The sequence below is a fragment of the Podarcis muralis genome, chromosome 13 (assembly GCF_964188315.1).
Source record: "Podarcis muralis chromosome 13, rPodMur119.hap1.1, whole genome shotgun sequence".
NCBI lineage: Eukaryota > Metazoa > Chordata > Lepidosauria > Squamata > Lacertidae > Podarcis > Podarcis muralis.
The window spans coordinates 57,404,487-57,422,719 of NC_135667.1; the positions used below are offsets into that span (position 1 = coordinate 57,404,487).

Below are 18,233 nucleotides of genomic sequence, written 5' to 3' on the forward strand. Positions count from 1 at the left end.
TCTTTTTTGCTTTTTCAACAATTTTTTGATCATCTAATAAATCATCATTTAATCTCCATCTAAAAGAGATTTGGCTTTCTTTTTGTAGTTCCATAGTCAGGGAATTGTGGTCTGGAAAGGTTCTGGGATTGATTTCAATTTTTTTGACTCTTGTTTCCAGTTCTTTGGAAATCCATACAGAATCTATTCTCGAGCTGCTATCATGTCTGTTACTACCTGTACTGCTTTGGAACTTGCTCCTGTCACTGTAGACCATGGCACCTGCTTCCCCTTCAGCCGACAGCCAGCTCTTCCCTCTTCCCATTCCTGAATTCAGGTCATGGAACCTTGTCAAGGCCTGACACAGAGTTCCAGTTTGAAACAGGGAGTTCTCTCGAGAAAATGCCAACTCTTCAGCTTTGGCAGCACAGAAGGTTAAACTCCACCTCATTCTCCCCCATGTTCATTCTACAGGGAACTTTGAACCCTCTTTCCAAGCTCCTGAAATACATAAGGTTTGTGACTAGTCACCTTGCAAGTCGTTCTCAGGATCCAGTCTGGAGACTGCCTGCCTGCCTACAACTTGGGGCCATGGTTGGGTGAAAAGGCATTTCTGGAAAGTGTGTTTTGTCAGCAAGAGGGTAACATTTATTTTCTTTCTTTTGACTTGCTAAAAACAAATGTGCCTGCCTGGTGGTTGTGTGTGCTTGCAGAAAACATTGCTTTCTTTCATTGTTTCTGAATTCTGCCCTTCGAGGGGATTGGCTTGAAAGCAGTAGGAATTGGCAAAGAACTGGCTTGAAAGGAACTGAAAACAGGCTGGGCTTTCCGTATTCAATTATCTCCTGGGCTGCTGCTGTTTTGCAAATTGGTGAAATGTGGCTTCTGACATGTTAAGTTTTCAGAATTGCAGCTTCCATTGTGAATAATTTTAGAAGTCCCTGCTTCTGAGTCTTTGTAGTTGTCAAGCAAGACATGATGGTGTATGGCAAGCTAGTTTCCCCTAAACCCTTGGAAGACAGAGGAAATCTGGTTGATAATGCCAGCATAACCTCAGCATTTCAGTGATTAAAATGAGGAAACACTTGAAATACCCATAGTTTCACCCAAGGTCAGTCCAAGACATTTTGGCACCTGAGTCAAACCACAAAATGGCACCTCCCCGCTGCCAGGGAAAAGGGTACATGAAGATCTGCACTGGAAACGGGGGGGGGGGGGGGGCATTCAAATCAACCTCACCCAATGGTTGAACTGGGAATCAAGGTCTGGGGGAGGGGGGAGCTATGAATCATGCAGGGCAGATGCAGAGCCCAGGAGATGCCAGAGGGCAGCCCTCCACCATTTCCTCCCTAGGGGTGGGAGGCCAGCAGCACCTCCTATTCACCCTGGGAGTTGTAAAGCAGGCGGTGGATCTGACCTCCAAGGAGCATGCAACTGCGGTGGCAGCAGCAGCAGCAGGCAGTGCATACCCTGGAGGCAGGAACTGCTGCCCCTGTGGATCCTGCCTCCCTGGGCTGTCTCCTCATATTGCTTTATTCCAAACTGCCTGGACACCCATCCCCTACATCACACATTAAAGAAGGCTGTCATTTGTTGCATGCTGTGCTCATGTACTCTGCACTAAAGAGGTTCTCTGTTAACTTTAAAAAACGAACAAACCCACAAAGGTGAATGCAGGAAGCTGCCTTATCCCAAGTCAGACCATTAGTTCACCTAACTCAGTATTGTCTGCACTGACTGGCAGCAGCTTCCCATGGGTGCACATTCCACTGTGTGTGCGCTTTGAGTTAAAGATCTACTAGAAAATCCATACTTGTTTCTCAGTGTGTTGTCAGCAGTTCAAAATACACCTTGGCAGCTGTGGGGGTGGGGGCTGGGCAGCCTGTGTTCTGGGCGGATGCCTTACAGTTCATGTGCATTAATTTACATGTGTGCCTTCCTCCCCAGCCTGGTGCCCTGTATAAATCATAAGAGCCTGCTGGATCAGGCCAGTGACCCATTGAGCCCAGCATCCTGTTCCCACAGTGCTGAAGCAGTTGCCTACTGGAAGCCCACCAGCAAGATCCTTCAGGTGAGGGAGCAGAGCCATGTGGTTAGTAGCCACAGGTAGCCCTCTCCTCCTCCACAAATTCTCAGTCCTCTTTTAAAGCCATCTCAGTTGGTGGCCATCCCTGTGGGAAGGTGCTCCACAGTTTAGCTCTGTGCTGCATGAAGAAATCCTTGTTAGACATCTCCTGAATTCAGCTTCACTGGATGTCCACATGTTCTAGTGTTATGGGGGGGGGTCTCCATCTACTGTCTTTCTGCTCCGCATGATTTTAAACACTATTGATCATGTTTCCTCTTACTCATCCTTACTCACAGTCCCCAAAGCTGCACCTTTCCTCATAGGGGAAAAGGCTTCATTTGACCAGTCCCTGGGACAGTCCCTGGCTGGTTTGTTTGTTTGCAGCAGTCCGTTATAAACTACCGTCCAGTCTATCTTTCAAAAGAGAGCAACACATTTTCTGTTTGTGTCAAACTTCAGCATTACCAAGAATATTCACGTTTGATGGTTGGTGGAGGATAAGGCTGCTATGCTCTGCAGCAATCTTCCTGAATCCCAGTTGCTGGCAAGTGCAGGAGGGGAGAGTGGTCCTGGGCTTGGCTCCTGCCTGCTGGCTTCCCCTGGGGGCATCTGCTTGGCCCCTGTGAGAACAGGAGGCTGGACCCGATGGGCCATTGGCCTGATCCAGCAGCCTCTTCTCCTGTTCTTATGGAAGAAAGCAGATTCTTTTTTTTAAAGCTAGCACAGTCCCCCCCCCCCAAAAAAAAACCCTCACATTTTGTTATTCTGGCAATAAGCTTTTCTGCCACTTTCAGGGTTTCTTTCTGCTGTCTTTCTCTGAAAGAAGCGGCTGTGCTGACAGAATAGCCATTCAAGACTCTGCCACAAGGGAAGCCAAGTTCTCTGGCCAGTGGGTGCAGAGTTTTGAGAACTGGGAAGCAGCCCTTTCATGCCGGCATTCCTGTGCACAGAGGGATCTATTGTTACCCCTAAGCAGAGGGAGCGGCATCTGGAGGGTGTGCCAGGCTCTCCCGGCCGGAGTGTGGCACACTGACCTAGAAACTCACCAGCCTGCATGCTTTTGTGCCTTCCAATCCTAGGGGTGCCATATTTCAAAAAGGAAGAACCAGGACACCCCAAAAGTTGTTGCGCTTTTTGGTAAATCTACCAAAAAATAAAATAAAATTGGGATCAAGGAGTTTTCCTGGGATGGGGGATGGTGTGTGTGCTTTGTCTTGTTGGTGTAGCAGTGGCAGCACTTGCCCTTCTTCTGATAGGAAATGCTCTATAGTGGGGGACAAAAAAATGGGGAGGTCAAGGAGGGACAAGGAAGTGAGAAAAGCCCTTATTTTAATCTGAGGAATGTTGGAGGGGATGCAAATAGAGTTACCAAGCCTAGGTATGGCCACCCAGGGATGACCTCTGCTATGTTTGTTGGGATTTAATGCCAGGTGCACAAAGCTGTAGCCATTTTCTTCCCCCAGGAGAGAATTTAAGCCCCTCACCATGCGTGTTGCTGTGATTGGAGCCGGCATTATTGGACTGTCCACAGCCCTCTGCATCCGTGACCGATACCACTCAGCAGATCAGCCCCTGGAAATAGAGATCTATGCCGACCAGTTTACGCCTCACACCACCAGCGACGGGGCAGCGGGTCTTTGGCAGCCATATCTCTATGACAAGGGAAACACTCAAGAAACGTAAGACCCCTTTCACTCTACAGGACGGTGGAGTCAGGGTTGGCACTTGGCGGTGGTAGAAAATGTCACGGGACATAACAGACAACTTAGAGGGGCATTTGACAAAACATCATTCTCAGTTGGTTGGTTTTGGTTAGTTGAATTTGTTCTGTGACAACCTGCGAGAAGTTACAGATAGGTAGCCGTGTTGGTCTGCCATAGTCAAAACAAAAAAAAATTCCTTCCAGTAGCACCTTAAAGACCAACTAAGTTAGTTCTTGGTATGAGCTTTCGTGTGCATGCACACGAAAGCTCATACCAAGAACTAACTTAGTTGGTCTTTAAGGTGCTACTGGAAGGAATTTTTTTTGTTTTAACCTGCGAGAAGTGAGCTTACAGGGAACCAGGCAGAGGGCCTTCTCGGTAGTGGCGCCTGCCCTGTGGAACGTCCTCCCAGCAGATGTCAATCATAGAATCATAGAGTTGGAAGAGACCACAAGGGCCATCGAGTCCAACCCCCTGCCAAGCAGGAAACACCATCAGAGCACTCCTGACATATGGTTGTCAAGCCTCTGCTTAAAGACCTCCAAAGAAGGAGACTCCACCACACTCCTTGGCAGCAAATTCCACTGTCGAACAGCTCTTACTGTCAGGAAGTTCTTCCTAATGTTTAGGTGGAATCTTTCTTGTAGTTTGGATCCATTGCTCTGTGTCCGCTTCTCTGGAGCAGCAGAAAACAACCTTTCTCCCTCCTCTATGTGACATCCTTTTATATATTTGAACATGACTATCATATCACCCCTTAACCTCCTCTTCTCCAGGCTAAACATGCACAGCTCCCTTAGCCATTCCTCATAAGGCATCGTTTCCAGGCCTTTGACCATTTTGGTTGCTCTCCTCTGGACACGTTCCAGTTTGTCAGTGTCCTTCTTGAACTGTGGTGCCCAGAACTGGACACAGTACTCCAGGTGAGGTCTGACCAGAGCAGAATACAGTGGCACTATTACTTCCCTTGATCTAGATGCTATACTCCTATTGATGCAGCCCAGAATTGCATTGGCTTTTTTAGCTGCCGCGTCACACTGTTGGCTCATGTCAAGTTTGTGGTCAACCAAGACTCCTAGATCCTTTTCACATGTACTGCTCTCAAGCCAGGTGTCACCCATCTTGTATTTGTGCCTCTCATTTTTTTTTGCCCAAGTGCAATACTTTACATTTCTCCCTGTTAAAGTTCATCTTGTTTGTTTTGGCCCAGTTCTCTAATCTGTCAAGGTCGTTTTGAAGTGTGATCCTGTCCTCTGGGGTGTTAGCCACCCCTCCCAGTTTGGTGTCATCTGCAAATTTGATCAGGATGCCCTTGAGTCCATCATCCAAGTCGTTGATAAAGATGTTGAATAAGACCGGGCCCAAGACAGAACCCTTTGGCACCCCACTAGTCACTCTTCTCCAGGATGAAGAGGAACCATTGATGAGCACCCTTTGGGTTCGGTCAGTCAGCCAGTTACAAATCCACTGAGTGGTAGCATAGTCAAGACCGCATTTTACCAGCTTCTTTACAAGAATATCATGGGGCACCTTGTCAAATGCCTTGCTGAAATCAAGGTAGGCTACATCCACTGCGTTCCCTTCATCTACCAGGCTTGTAATTCTGTCAAAAAACGAGATCAGGTTAGTCTGACATGACTTATTTTTCAGAAATCCATGCTGACTATTGGTGATCACAGCATTCCTTTCTAGGTGCTCACAGACTGTTTGCTTAATGATCTGCTCCAGAATCTTCCCTGGTATTGATGTCAGATTGACTGGGCGATAATTATTTGGGTCCTCTCTTTTCCCCTTTTTGAAAATAGGGACAACATTTGCCCTCCTCCAGTCTGCCGGGACTTCGCCTGTTCTCCAGGAATTCTCAAAGATGACTGCCAGTGGTTCTGAAATCACATCTGCCAGTTCTTTTAATACTCTTGGATGCAGTTCATCTGGCCCTGGAGACTTGAATACATCTAGACTAGCCAAGTATTCTTGTACTATCTCCTTAGTTATTCTGGGCTGTGTTTCCTCTGCTGAATCATTTGCTCCAAATTCTTCAGGTCGGGCATTGTTTTCTTTATCAGAGAAGACTGAGGCAAAGAAGGCATTGAGGAGTTCAGCCCTTTCTGTGTCCCCTGTTTGCATTTCACCATCTTCTCCTCTGAGTGACCCCACTGTTTCTTTGTTCTTCCTTTTGCTACGAACATACCCATAAAAGCCTTTTTTGTTGCTTTTAACCTCTCTAGCAAGCCTGAGTTCATTCTGTGCTTTAGAGTTCATTCTGTGTCAAGGCAATAAGCAACTATTTTACTTTTAAAAGATAACTGAAGATGGCCCTGTTTAGGGATGTTTTTAATGTCTGATGCTGTATTGTTTTTAATATTCGGTTGGAAGCCGCGCAGAGTGGCTGGGGAAACCCAGCCAGATAGGCAGGGTATAAATAATATGATGATGATGATGATGATGATGATGATGATGATGATATCTAAACATATTTGGCCTTTAGCTTAAAAATGTATAAATTACTTCCTTTGGCCTTCCAGACTGCTGTTTCTACACCTTACTTAATATAGTGCTCTCTGATTGCTTTACATTTTTTTCTGTACACCATCAGTGACAGGTGTACAAGTTTTGTTACGCCAAGTTTTGTTAAGCAGGTTGTGTCTGCCATTACATATTTTTTATTTGTCTGAGAAAAATTCCATAAAAATCAATTTATTTATAAAAACAAACAAACATAAGACTAAAAGCTTTGGATTCCCTGATAATTGAGGAATTTCATCTCTATATGTTCTCATCTGAGTAGCTCGTCCTTACCCTGAGCCTTGTTGGTTCAGTCTCCCTGCTCTGCCTGTGTGGCTCTTCAGTGAGGACTAAACTGCAGAGAGGCAAATCTGAACTAAATATTCAGAAAAAACTTCCCAAGGATAAGAGCAGTGGAGAGGTTGGTGAGGCCTTCTTTCTGTGAAGGCCTAGACAGGCAGGCAGCAGAAGTATGCTTCAAGCTGAAGGCAGTCAGCCATTTTGAAGGGAGTTGGAAGTGTTTCAGTGGGTCATTGTTTCCCATGGATGACACATAAGCAGAGCTGGGTTGGGTCAGTGCCTGAATAGGTGGAGGCCTGGAACCCACACATACACCCCTTTGGCATCCCAGATGGAAGAAAGGCAGGAGAAAAAGGGAAGAAAATGAAGGGAAGGAGCCTGGCCTCTTCCCAGATCCATGTGTTTCCCTTCCTTTCTCAGTGCATCTGTGAGAAGCAGACAGGAAGCCATTTTGGATTAACCATGGCTATGTCAACGCTGTCCAAAAACAAAGAACTGTGGCTAATCAAACTGTTTTATGAATTTGGTTGAAACACATGATACTGTAGCTAAGGTTAACCACAGTTTAGAGTCTTAATGGGTTGCTAAACTGTGGGTAGTTGAAATCAAAAGCAAATACTTCCCAACTCCTCCTTGCAGACATACTGGAGAAGGGGAGGAGAGGGGAAGCATGCCAGCCTCGGTGGGGGTGGGTTGGACTAATTCCTGGCACAATAAACAATCCACCATTACAGGAAAGGCATTGTATTGGCATATTTGTCTTGGGAGAGGCATTGCATCGAGAGACTCATCCATTCTGTTTTCTGGTAGACCATCAAGTTGCAGGAAAATTTACAGTACAATCCTAGAGTGTGTGATTGTCTGACTGTATTATTTAATATGACAGGCTCTGGAATAAAGAGACTTTTGATTATCTTCTTCAACACATTAATTCACCAGAAGCTGAGGAGATGGGGTTGTTTCTGCTCTCTGGATACAATCTCTTTACACAGCCAGTTCCGGTAAGTAACTGATGTTAAATAAGAGCAATTATTTCAAAGGATGTTTGGTCTTCCTTGTAGAAGGAGTTCTGGAGTATTGCATAGACAGATGATAATGGGAGATTGCTTTCAACGGCCTATTTGTATGACACTCAATATGGCTATTTTTGCATCACTGCAAAGCAGAGGGGGAAACCCACAACCAATAGGTGTAGGAACATGAGGCCAAATGCATCTCAGGTGCATCTACGGTATCTTTGTTAGTGGAATCTATTCTAATTTCTTGAATGACTTCCTCAAGAAGTGGTGCAAGTTAAATGATGCCATTTGGTACAAATTATCAATTTTCACAGAGAACAAGGTGACTGGACCAGAGCTTCTTAGACATGTGGACTCTTCCCTCAGTTGCCTTATAACTGGCACAATACTTTCTCCTCTGCAGGACCCATCATGGAAGAATATCGTTTTGGGATTTAGGACCTTGTCACAGAAAGAGCTTGAGCTCTTCCCTGGCTACAGGTATTGATCAATTCTCTCTTCCCTTTAGGTTTTGGGTGTTTGCTTTGTGAGATAAGGCTGACACGACCTCTCTGGTGGGCTAGGAGGCCATCTAGAGCAGGACTAAAATGAGGAGGGGGAGACGTAAATTCCAGTGGCATAAATGACACTCCCTGGATGTGACGGTTATTATAGAATCATAGACTTGCAGAAACCTCCTCCAGCACCTCCCAAGACTAACAGGGAGAGTGCCACTGACCCTCTGACTCCCAGCTCAACATTCCAGTCACCAGAGGCAAGCAGGACATGCGCTCGAAAGGGTGCATTGCCACTTGAGGAAGGTGGATGGGATGGATGGAGTCCACCAAGAGAGAGTTGCTTTCCAGCCTCTCAACAACGCCCTCTCCATTTTATGTGATTTCACATGTCTGCATGTAGCCCAGGAACAAAAGCCCCGCATAAGTGAAGGGACCCCTGTATTTCAGATGGTAGCCCATTTCTATGTCCTTATCTTTCATTTCCCTGGTTTCAGCTATGGTTGGTTCAACACAGCTCTGATGCTGGAGGGCAAACGATATCTACCCTGGCTTACAAAGAGGTGTGTATGATATTTGCTTTCTTCTCTCTGTTCTGACAATATCCATACTGACCATGAGAAGGTGCCTTGTCAGAGTTTGACCATTGGTCTGCCAAGCTCGGTATTATCTCTACACTGACTGGCTCTTCAGTTCCCTCCCAGCCCCACCCGGAGATGCCCTTGGGAACGGAACATGGAACCTTCCACAGGCATAGCAGGTGCTCTGCAAGTGCCCTTTCTCCGGAAGAGGCTGCCAGCCAGCCATGGTTCCCGTCAAGATACTCCATTCCATTCCATTTCTCCTACTCCGACTGGCTTTTCAGGGTTCCTCTTGCCCTAATAGTCACCCAGCATCCAGTGCCAACAGTCAGCCAGCATGCGGAGACCTCACTGGGCTCTTTCTAGGGATGTCACCAGAACTGGAGAAGTGTCAGAATGTTAGCCATCAGTCACAGTGGCTCGCCCTGTTGTTTACAAGGCAACATTTGTCTTACAGGTTAAAGATGCAGAGCGTCAAGTTCTTTCATCGGAAAATTGAGTCCTTCCAGGAGGTTAGTTGGGAATTTAAATGTATTCTGGGAGGGGCATTGATAAAGGCATTTCTTTTCTCCACCAGCTGTGGACAGGATTAGATAGAGGGGGAGGGGAGGGGGGAGTCTATCGTTAGGCTTTAAATATGGCTGCATTTTGAGCAGAACTGGAGCAAGGAATTTGGGGGAAGGAGAAAGCTTTGAGGTCTGAGGTTTTTCACAGTCCAGTGGTATACAGTGGTGCCTCGCAAGACGAAATTAATTCGTTCCGCAAGTTTTTTCTTCTTGCGAGTTTTTCGTCTTGCGAAGCACGGTTTCCCATAGGAATGCATTGAAAATCAATTAATGCGTTCCTATGGAAATCGCTTGCCAGGCTGGCGGTGTGGAGAAGGGCTTTTCTCCCCACCGCAAGCCTTCAGGACAGGTACGGGAACAGAGGAGAAGGCATGCAGCGCTTTTCCTCTGTTCCCGGGGCTTGCGTGGGAGGAGGGTTTTTCCTCCCCACCGCCAACATTCAGAACAGCATTCTGAATGTTGGCGGTGGGAAGGAAAACCCTTCTCCCACCCCAAGTCTTCAGGACAGCCTTCCGAAGCCGGGGGCGGGAGGCGGTGTCCCCGCCCCACCACCCAGCTTCGGAGCAGCCTTCCGAAGCTGGGCGGCAGGAGGAGGTGTTTCTCCCCCCCCCCCCCCGCCGCCCGGCTTCGGAGCATCCTTCCGAAGCCGGGCGGCGGGAGGAGGTGTCCCCGCCCCGCCGCCAGGCTTCGGAGGAGGTCCGAGGACAGTGGGGAAGACGCGCTGTGCTTCCCCGCTGTCCCAGAGATTTCCCTATGGGCTTTCGTATTGCGAAGGAAGCCCATAGGGAAATTCGTTTTGGGAAGCGCCTCCAAAACGGAAAACCCTTTCGTCTAGCGGGTTTTCCGTCTTGCGAGGCGTTTGTCTTGCGGGGCACCACTGTACAAAATTTCAATAAATAAATTCTGAATTCCTGCAAGATTGTAAAAATCATAATAATAACCCACCCATATATATGTTTACATGAACTGTATTTAATTTTTTGAATAACACAATATAAAAACAAATTAGTTATGATTCTTGCATTGCACAGCACAGGTTTGGATTAAAATTAGATGACCCTTTGGTTGCCTCCCAGCTCTGCCGTTCTATGCTTCTCTGAATTAATGTGGCCCAGTTGCTTCCCTTTACTCAGATTAGCCATAACCCTGGAAGGTGGGACCAGCCTTAAAACCTTTCCACCAGTCTGGAGTAGGTTCCCCCTAGCATCTCCAGTGGTCATTCCAATCCTCTCCTGGAGTTTTCTTAAATACGCTTGGATAGAAATATGTCAGTTGCTGGTAAAAAGCCATTCTGGAACTTTGGCATCTTTGACAAAGGTTTACAAAAGACAAAGTTGAAATTCTTCAATATTGCCAAGGGACAATGTGTCGTCTACAACACAGGATCAAAGATGATAGGATAATCCAGACTAGGAGTCCCAAACTTTTTTTTAGCCCTCGGGGCATATTTGGAAATTTTGGAACCGCGTTGGGAAACCACTTTGAGACACTAGACCAGCCTTGGGTCCCAGCTATTGTTGGACTACAACTCCTCCCATCAGCCTCAGCCGGCATGGCCCAGTAGTCAGGGATGATGGGAACTGTAGTCCAACAATACACACCACACATTATGATGCCACTTTAAACAGACACGGCTTCCCCCAAAGAATTATGGGACCTGTGGTTTGTTAAGGGTACTGAGACGTGTGAAGAGGCCTCTCTTCCTCTCCCGGAGCTACATGGATGCTTTAGCTGAGATTCCTGCATTGCAGGGGGTTGGACTAGATGAACATTGGGGTCCCTTCCAACTCTACAATTCTAAGATTCTATGACTCCCAGAGCGAAATAACAATCAATCCCTCTTCACAGGGAACCGTATAGCTCTGGAGGTTTCATAACAACTCTCAGCATCCTTAACACACTACAGTTCCCAGAATTCCTTGTGGGAAACCTTGATTATTTAAAGTGACAACCTAGTGCTTTAAATGCTTGGTGTGACTGTAAGCCCAGACATCCCTGTGGCGATCACACAGGGTCCCTGGACGTTTCACCGTCTATTGATCCCTGTGCCACCACTTTATTTCTCGCTGCCACCACCCAGGCCCTACCTGGTACAATACTGAGTCCCGTCAGGGTTACATTGGAACATAAACTTCTGTTTATTTATTGCAGTTTAACAAGTGTGTGGTTTCATAAACGGCATCGGTCCATTACAATCATGGGGTGCCTATCCAGACCTATAACTTCCGCTACCTGCTCTCACTCACTAAACCACCTCTCAGATATTTACCTGTCTGCCTAGCCCCTAACTGTTCCTGACTCAGCTTATTTCACTACACTAACTCAACCTACCCCCAGACTCTATCCCAATTCACTCCTACTCCAACCAACCAACCAACCACCCAACTCCCAACGAACTCCTCCCTTTGCCCCTCCCAGAGCTGGTTTTATAGTTCCTCTGACTCTACCCCCTGGGTTCTGATTGGGCAACCTGTTTAACTATTTCACCTCCAGCACTCTCATATGTTAACGTCACAATCCCCAACCAGCTGCCCTCTCTCTAGATATTTCTGGAGTATGGCTCCAATAATTCCTGCCCTGCTTTAGGCAGATATGGTGGACTTTCCAAACCATTTTTGGCTAAGCAGGACAGAAAACCAGGGTGGCCAACCTCTGGCCTTCCATATGTTTTTGGATTCCAGTCCCCATTTGCCTTCAGAGACAGTAACACCACAAATCTGTCTTTTGCTTAGTTGATGGCTGAAGGCGTGGACATCATAATCAACTGCACAGGGGTTCGTGCTGGGGAGCTACAACCTGACCCTGAGTTATGCCCGGGCCGGGGGCAAGTCATCAAGGTAAGGCCAGGCTTTCTAGGGTTCTTTTGGCTACCTTGCAAGAAGGGAAGAAGCTGCCTGTGTCTGAAGAAGCACATATCTACCTGCAGTCCTGGTGGGGCTTATGACGGGGTTGATGGGTCAGCAAATCCGTGACAATGCTCAAGCTGAGGATCCAGACCAGAGTCAGGAGTTTTATACGGCAAGATGGGGCTTGATTTGAATACTAATAAAAAAAGATGGGGCTTGATTTGTTCCTCAGGTCACCTGATTCCTGCTGGGGTGAATGCAGCAATACAGCCTTGCTGTTGCCTCTGCTTGTTTTGGCTCTCTAGGTCGAGGCCCCCTGGGTGAAGCATTTCATCATCACCCATGATGTTGAGACTGAGATCTATAACACACCTTACATCATACCTGGGTAAGGAAAACACAACTGACTATGACAGAATGTCGTCTTCCCCAATTGGATGCCTTCCAGATGTTTGCTCCTCCAGCTCCCATCAGGCCCTGCCAGTGTGCTGATGAGTTGTACTGCAAAACATCTGGAGGACTCCTCGTTGGGGAAGCCCAATGGCATTTGTGCTGTGGACCCAAATAAATGCTTGCTCAGGGTTGGGGAATCTCAAGCCCAGGGTCTGGGTGAGCCTTCCAGGCCTCTTTGGTGCTTAGGACCCTTCTTGGTCTGCACCCTCACTTCACACCATCTGCCCACGGTGGCCCTGCTGGCACCCACCTCAAGCGCTTTCACCTGCTTGGATGTGTCCTTCCACTGGGGCAATGCTGCTTGCTTGCCTGGAGGGAGGGAGGGAGGGAGGGAGGGGCGTGTGAGGTGCCGGGTGCAGAGATTTCTGACTTTTGTGCAACTGGAATGTAGCCTAATGTACAAAGATAAGTGTCGCATCTCGCCCACTTTTGCCTTTGTGGGGATGGACAGATCTGTCCTTCTGAGTCCTCTCAGTTTCTAATTTTTCCAGCCTTGGATTAAGTTGTCCACATTTCTGCAGCAATGTCTGATTTTTTATTTATTTTTTTAATTCTCACAAAAATTCTTCAGCTTTTTATGTGCAAATTTCTCCTAATTAACACTTTTTTCATTAGGGATAGAAGGAGCTGTCCATTTCAGTTCTCTCTCTTTCTGGTTTTGCTAATCATAAGTTCAGTTCACATTTTGCAATTTTAAAAAACCCTTCATGAAAATTATTCAGCATTTTACATGTATATTTCTGCTAACAAATACATTTTTCTCTGTAGTTTTGACTACACGTTTTTGCAAACTCTTTCCCCTCATGTGGTGGATTTTTGCATGTTATTTTCACAATATATTCATTTCTATGCACGCTGTCACCTAATAAGCGCATTTCTGCAAACATTTGCTGGAGAACTGCATTGCAAGATTCAGTTAAGTGCAAATTTCGAAGGATGACTGTGCTCTGGTTCTCATATTATTTCAGAAAGTGCAGATTTGATACATTCAAGTTTAAATGCAAACAGAATTGAAATTCTCCCTCATCCCCAGCCTCCAATCACTACTGGAATGTGGCCCCTATGAGGGTGATTGGCCTTTGGGCTGAAACATTTCCACCCCCCGTGCTTTATGTGATTTCTTAACCCTTGTTCACGTGGCCATTTCAGGATCTGTTGCCCATCCCAACCCACAACACACACAGGTAACAGGTAGGACAGTAATCATGGGTCACATCCACACCATGCATTTAAAGTCCATGGCTTCCCCTAAAGAATCATGAACTGTAGTTGTCCCCCCCCGAAGCTACAACCCCCATACAAAGGACAGTTCCCAGGATTCCTTGGAAGAAACCATGTACTTTAAATGGTGTGGATGTGGCCTAAATGATCACAGGCCCAAAAAGCACCTCCTTGGGGCCTCTGGCCATCCTGGAGCCCTGGGACGTTCGTGGTGTGATGCACACAAGCATTGCTTGGGAGACTCAGAGCGTCACTTCTCCCACAGGCAAAAGGAGCAGGAGCAGGATACTGATACCAAATGCAATAGACTGCCATTGTGGCTTGGCAGTAGCCAGCCTGGCACACTTGTGTGACCTGGGCATGGGCCCTCCACCCTTGCTTGACACCATTTCTTCCAACCTGGGTTAGGGCCAATTCCACACACACACACGCTGCCACTTCCCTTTCTGTTTCTGCTGTAGGAGCAACGCAGTGACATTGGGAGGAATATTTCAGCTGGGAAACTGGAGTCAAGAGAACAGCCCCCAGGACCACCAGCGCATTTGGCAAGGGTGCTGTGAGCTGCTTCCTAGCCTCCAGGTACAGTGACCAGCGTGGGTCAGTGCTGCTGCGGGGACTGAGCAGGCCGTCCTGCTCTCCAAGCCTTCCCTGCACACAGGGGGGAGTTCCGGGTGCAGCACAACCTGCTTTGAGTTTCCCTTGGGTTAAAGGAGTTCCTTTTTTATTTTTTGAAATAATTTTATTTGATTGTACAAATTCATTCACACAAGTAATATTATTACAGACATTAAAATTTACACAAAATTCTTCCAAATCTCAAGTCTTCCCTCGTCACCTCCATGGGTTCTTTAAATAACTTTTTAAACTGCATATTACAAGTCCATCTAATTTACCATTCTCCATTGTATCCAAAATCTTGTATCATTGCAAGAGTTATTTAAAGTTCAAGTGTTTACAGTGGTCTTTCATGTACAATATATATTTATCCCATTCTTTGTTGAAGTTTTGATCCTCCTTGTGAGGAATGTGTGTGGTTGCTCACAAAGATAACAGCCAGGACTCTGACCTGTCTTTTACAGGTTTTATTGAGTGCAAATTATGTAGAGTGCAGAAGTCCAAAATCCACGTCTGCCTCAATCACTAGCAGATTCCAGAAGTGGTTTCTTCCGGTTTGCCTTCCAGTACAAAAGCCCAGGAAAACCCCCTCTCCGCCTCTTTTACTTACGTTTATTCCCCTGGCGAAAACAACTCCTTGGGAGCCGTGTCGTGGCTCATCTCAGGCTGAGTGAGCCTTTGCAACCCCCCCCCCCTTCTTTCTTCATCCGTTTCTCCTGAGGCCTTGCCTTCACCAGACCCTCAACAAAAGGGGGTGCAGCTGCTCAACAAAGGGGGAGGCTCTCTGGACGTTCCTGCCTCTCTCCCCTCCCTTGGTGGCAGCCCCTGACACTCCTGAGTTCTGATTTTCCCTGGTTAATCTTGCCCTCTCTGCGTAGTCCAATAATTTCATCTGCCAGTCCACCCTAGTAGATATCTTGTCGTCTTTCAAACTCTGGGTAAGAAGCATCTTTGCTGCTGTTGTAGCATACATAAAGTCATTTCAGTTTCTTCAGTATCTCTGCACCTACAATTCCTAACAAAAAGGTTTCTGTTTTTTTAACAAAAGTTATTTTAACTTTTTTAATTTTTTAAAAATTCATTTTATATCATTTCCCAGAATTCCTTTGCAATTCCACCACATATGATAAAAGGTGCCTTCCTTTTCCTTACATTTCCAACAAATATTTGAACTTGTCCTAAACATTTTTGCTAATTTACTTGGGGTTAAATATCAGCAATACATCATTTTCTGTTAAAGTATAACACATAAATTTCAAATCCTCTCTCCATAGTTTTTCCCAGTGCTTTTTTGTGGGGGGATGCAATAGTATGCACACCCCTAAACATATTGTGAATTTTTGTACTTTTGTCCATTTACTGTATTTATTTTTCCTGATTTGAACTATAAAATGGTGAATTCTTGAGTCAAAATGAGAGTACCCCTAAACATTATTTTAAAGAAGAAAGCACTGTTTTTTTCCCCATTCTGCAAACTGTATATTATACCCAAAGTCTCTTGCTCTGGGTTAAAAGAGTTCCTGGCGTCTTAAAGAGTTTGTACCGTGTTTGCACAGACAAGTAATGTATAAATGGAGGCCAGTGGCAGGACATGCCTATCCGGTGGCAGACCTGTTTCATAACATTTGTATACAGCAACCACAAAGAATAAAACAATGAAATTGTTAGTAAAAACAGTTATTACTGTTATTAAAAAAATTAAAACCAACAATAAGCCAAAAAGCAAACTAAAGCACAGGTCAACATTCTCATAGCTCAGTCTCACTGTGTGTTTAAGGGTCTCTTGGCTTATTTCCACCTCTAGAATAGATCGCATGGAGTCTGCAGAGGAGGGCTTTACACATTTAGGGTTCTGTCACTGAAATTGCCTGGATGAAGGGTGGTATATAAATTTAATAAATAATAATAATAATAATAATAATAATAATAATAATAATAATAATAATAATTTATCCATCCCTAGGCATTAAAGCATCATATTGGAGCTCTCAGGGGGATGAGGGGTTATGTGAACCCTGTTAGGATGCTGGAAGCAAAGCTCTATGAGGAAGAGAAGCAGAATTTGTTGCTATCTCCCCCCCCCCCCCCGCGCGCCTTTTTTTCTTTTTTGGCTGGGTTTCTATATTCATCATGATTCTGGCAGGCAGAAATTCAGCCGCTGGGGAAGAGTTCCTTTCAATATTGCTGTTGGAGTGTTTGCAGTTACTGATAGCTTCCATTTGATAATTGTAGTGCTTTGAAGTCATTTCTGCACCAGGTAAAGTAATTTTTAGCTCCCCCCCATTCCCCCCACCTGTCCTTTATTTTGTCTGCCCCGTCCTGTACTTTCCCCAACCCAAGGTGGCATCCCTAGATCTCAGACAGGGCTGTGCCCATCCCTGTGGCCCAGAAATGGGGGACTTGCAGGGGACCTCCAGATGTTGCTGAACTACAACTCCCATCACCCTTGACCAGTGATGGCCGAACCTGGCCCTCCAGCTGTTTTTGGACTACAACTCCCATCATCCCTAGCCAACAGGACCAGTGGTCAGGGATGATGGGAATTGTAGTCCCAAAACAGCTGGAGGGCCAAGTTTGGCCATCACTGCCCTTGATGGCAGGCAGGCTGGCTGGTGCTGATGGGGAGGGCCCACATCTGCTGCAGCTTCCTATCCTTGAGCTGAGATGCAACACCCCAGTCTTCTACCACTGTGTTATGGCTCTTCCACAGGAAGATTCAGTATAAACACTGGCAAAGTGGATTGCTGTCCCTACTTCCCATGTCTTCTTACAATTGCCTGCTCTGAATAACCATGCATGTTGCTGCTTCCAGAAAGCCAAAATCATCCACGAATGGAGTGGTCATCGTCCCGTACGGCCAAGAGTCCGATTAGAACACCAGGCTGTTCGCCATGGGATGTTACAATCAGAGGTGGGTAACTTTCCGTATGCATGGTGTGAATTGATTTGTGGAACAGGATCAGCCCTTGCATGGTATCTCACACATGCTGCGGCTAGGACTCTCATATATCCTTGTGGGGGGGGTGTTACTCTAAGGCTGCAGTCCTGTGTACGAGTAAGCTAGCCCTACTGAAATTTAGTGAAACAAAATGCAATTCTCTTGCAATGTGTTTGATGTGTGGATGGTGCATTAATCGATCCTGACATTCAGTTGCCGTAGGAAGTAATGTTTTCCTTCCTGCTGTTTTCCTTGGTGAAGTAGCTCTCTTCTTGCCTTTTCCTTCTCTCTCAGGTGATCCACAACTATGGCCATGGCGGTTTTGGGCTCACCATCCACTGGGGTTGTGCCATGGAGGTAGCCCATTTGTTTGGGAAGATTCTAGAAGACAAGAGGTTGGCCAAGCCACCCCATGCCAACCTCTGAGCACATGGCAACAGTTCAGGCCACTTCGCTGACCTTTACTTGCAGGATGGATCTGCCTTTGCAGGATTAAGGAGCCTAGTTTTTAACTGTTTTCATAGATTGTTTTGCTTTGTTTTTCTTGTATTGCTTTGTTCTTCTTGTAAACTTCTTGGAGTCCCCCCTCCCTACAATCTATTGGTGTATAAATTATATGAAATAAAGAAATAATACTCTTAAAGAGTATTCAAGGAAGCAAGCGGAAGGTATGATCCTATCTACCTATTAAGACAATATCTGCCAAAATAAAGGCAGCATCCCTCAAGCTTTTACTATGCTGGTATTGGATGCTTGTTAGACTGTTACACATCCTGAAAGATACTTTACGGCTATGCTGGAGAGCCTATGGTCACAAGCGCACCTTCCTTCATATGTGGTGGCAGTGTGAAATATTAACAGCTTATTCGTGGTCTATATTCATGGACCTTTCTGCAATAAGAAACCAGTCTCTAACCCCAGTCCTGGTATTAGCTCTCCTGGCCA

The 18,233-nt window shown here is 46.1% G+C and overlaps 1 protein-coding gene across 3 annotated transcripts; it reads left to right on the forward strand.

Annotated features, from left to right (window-relative positions):
* Positions 1-480: 480 nt before the first annotated feature.
* Positions 481-17,945, forward strand: DAO (D-amino acid oxidase). 3 transcript variants are annotated; one of them, XM_028702988.2, is made up of 12 exons: positions 481-620; positions 1,927-2,050; positions 3,511-3,726; positions 7,442-7,556; positions 7,978-8,054; positions 8,566-8,631; positions 9,107-9,161; positions 11,948-12,052; positions 12,367-12,449; positions 14,197-14,314; positions 17,163-17,261; positions 17,583-17,945. In XM_028702988.2, the coding sequence occupies exons 3-12, from the start codon at positions 3,533-3,535 to the stop codon at positions 17,712-17,714; spliced, it is 1,044 nt and encodes a 347-aa protein (XP_028558821.2). In that variant the 5' UTR covers positions 481-620; positions 1,927-2,050; positions 3,511-3,532; the 3' UTR covers positions 17,715-17,945. The 3 variants fall into 3 exon arrangements, with proteins under 3 accessions (XP_028558821.2, XP_077773820.1, XP_028558822.2); XM_077917694.1 differs by lacking the exon at positions 14,197-14,314 and having other exon boundaries at positions 17,583-17,721; XM_028702989.2 differs by lacking the exon at positions 1,927-2,050 and having other exon boundaries at positions 483-620.
* Positions 17,946-18,233: the final 288 nt, after the last annotated feature.

Coding starts and splice junctions, on each gene's coding strand:
- DAO (XM_028702988.2), top strand. CDS start 3,533: ATGCGTGTTGCTGTGATTGGAGCCGGCATTATTGGACTGTCCACAGCC. Junction 8,055..8,565: donor GAGCTCTTCCCTGGCTACAG/GTATTGATCAAT, acceptor CCCTGGTTTCAG/CTATGGTTGGTTCAACACAG. Junction 8,632..9,106: donor CTACCCTGGCTTACAAAGAG/GTGTGTATGATA, acceptor TTTGTCTTACAG/GTTAAAGATGCAGAGCGTCA.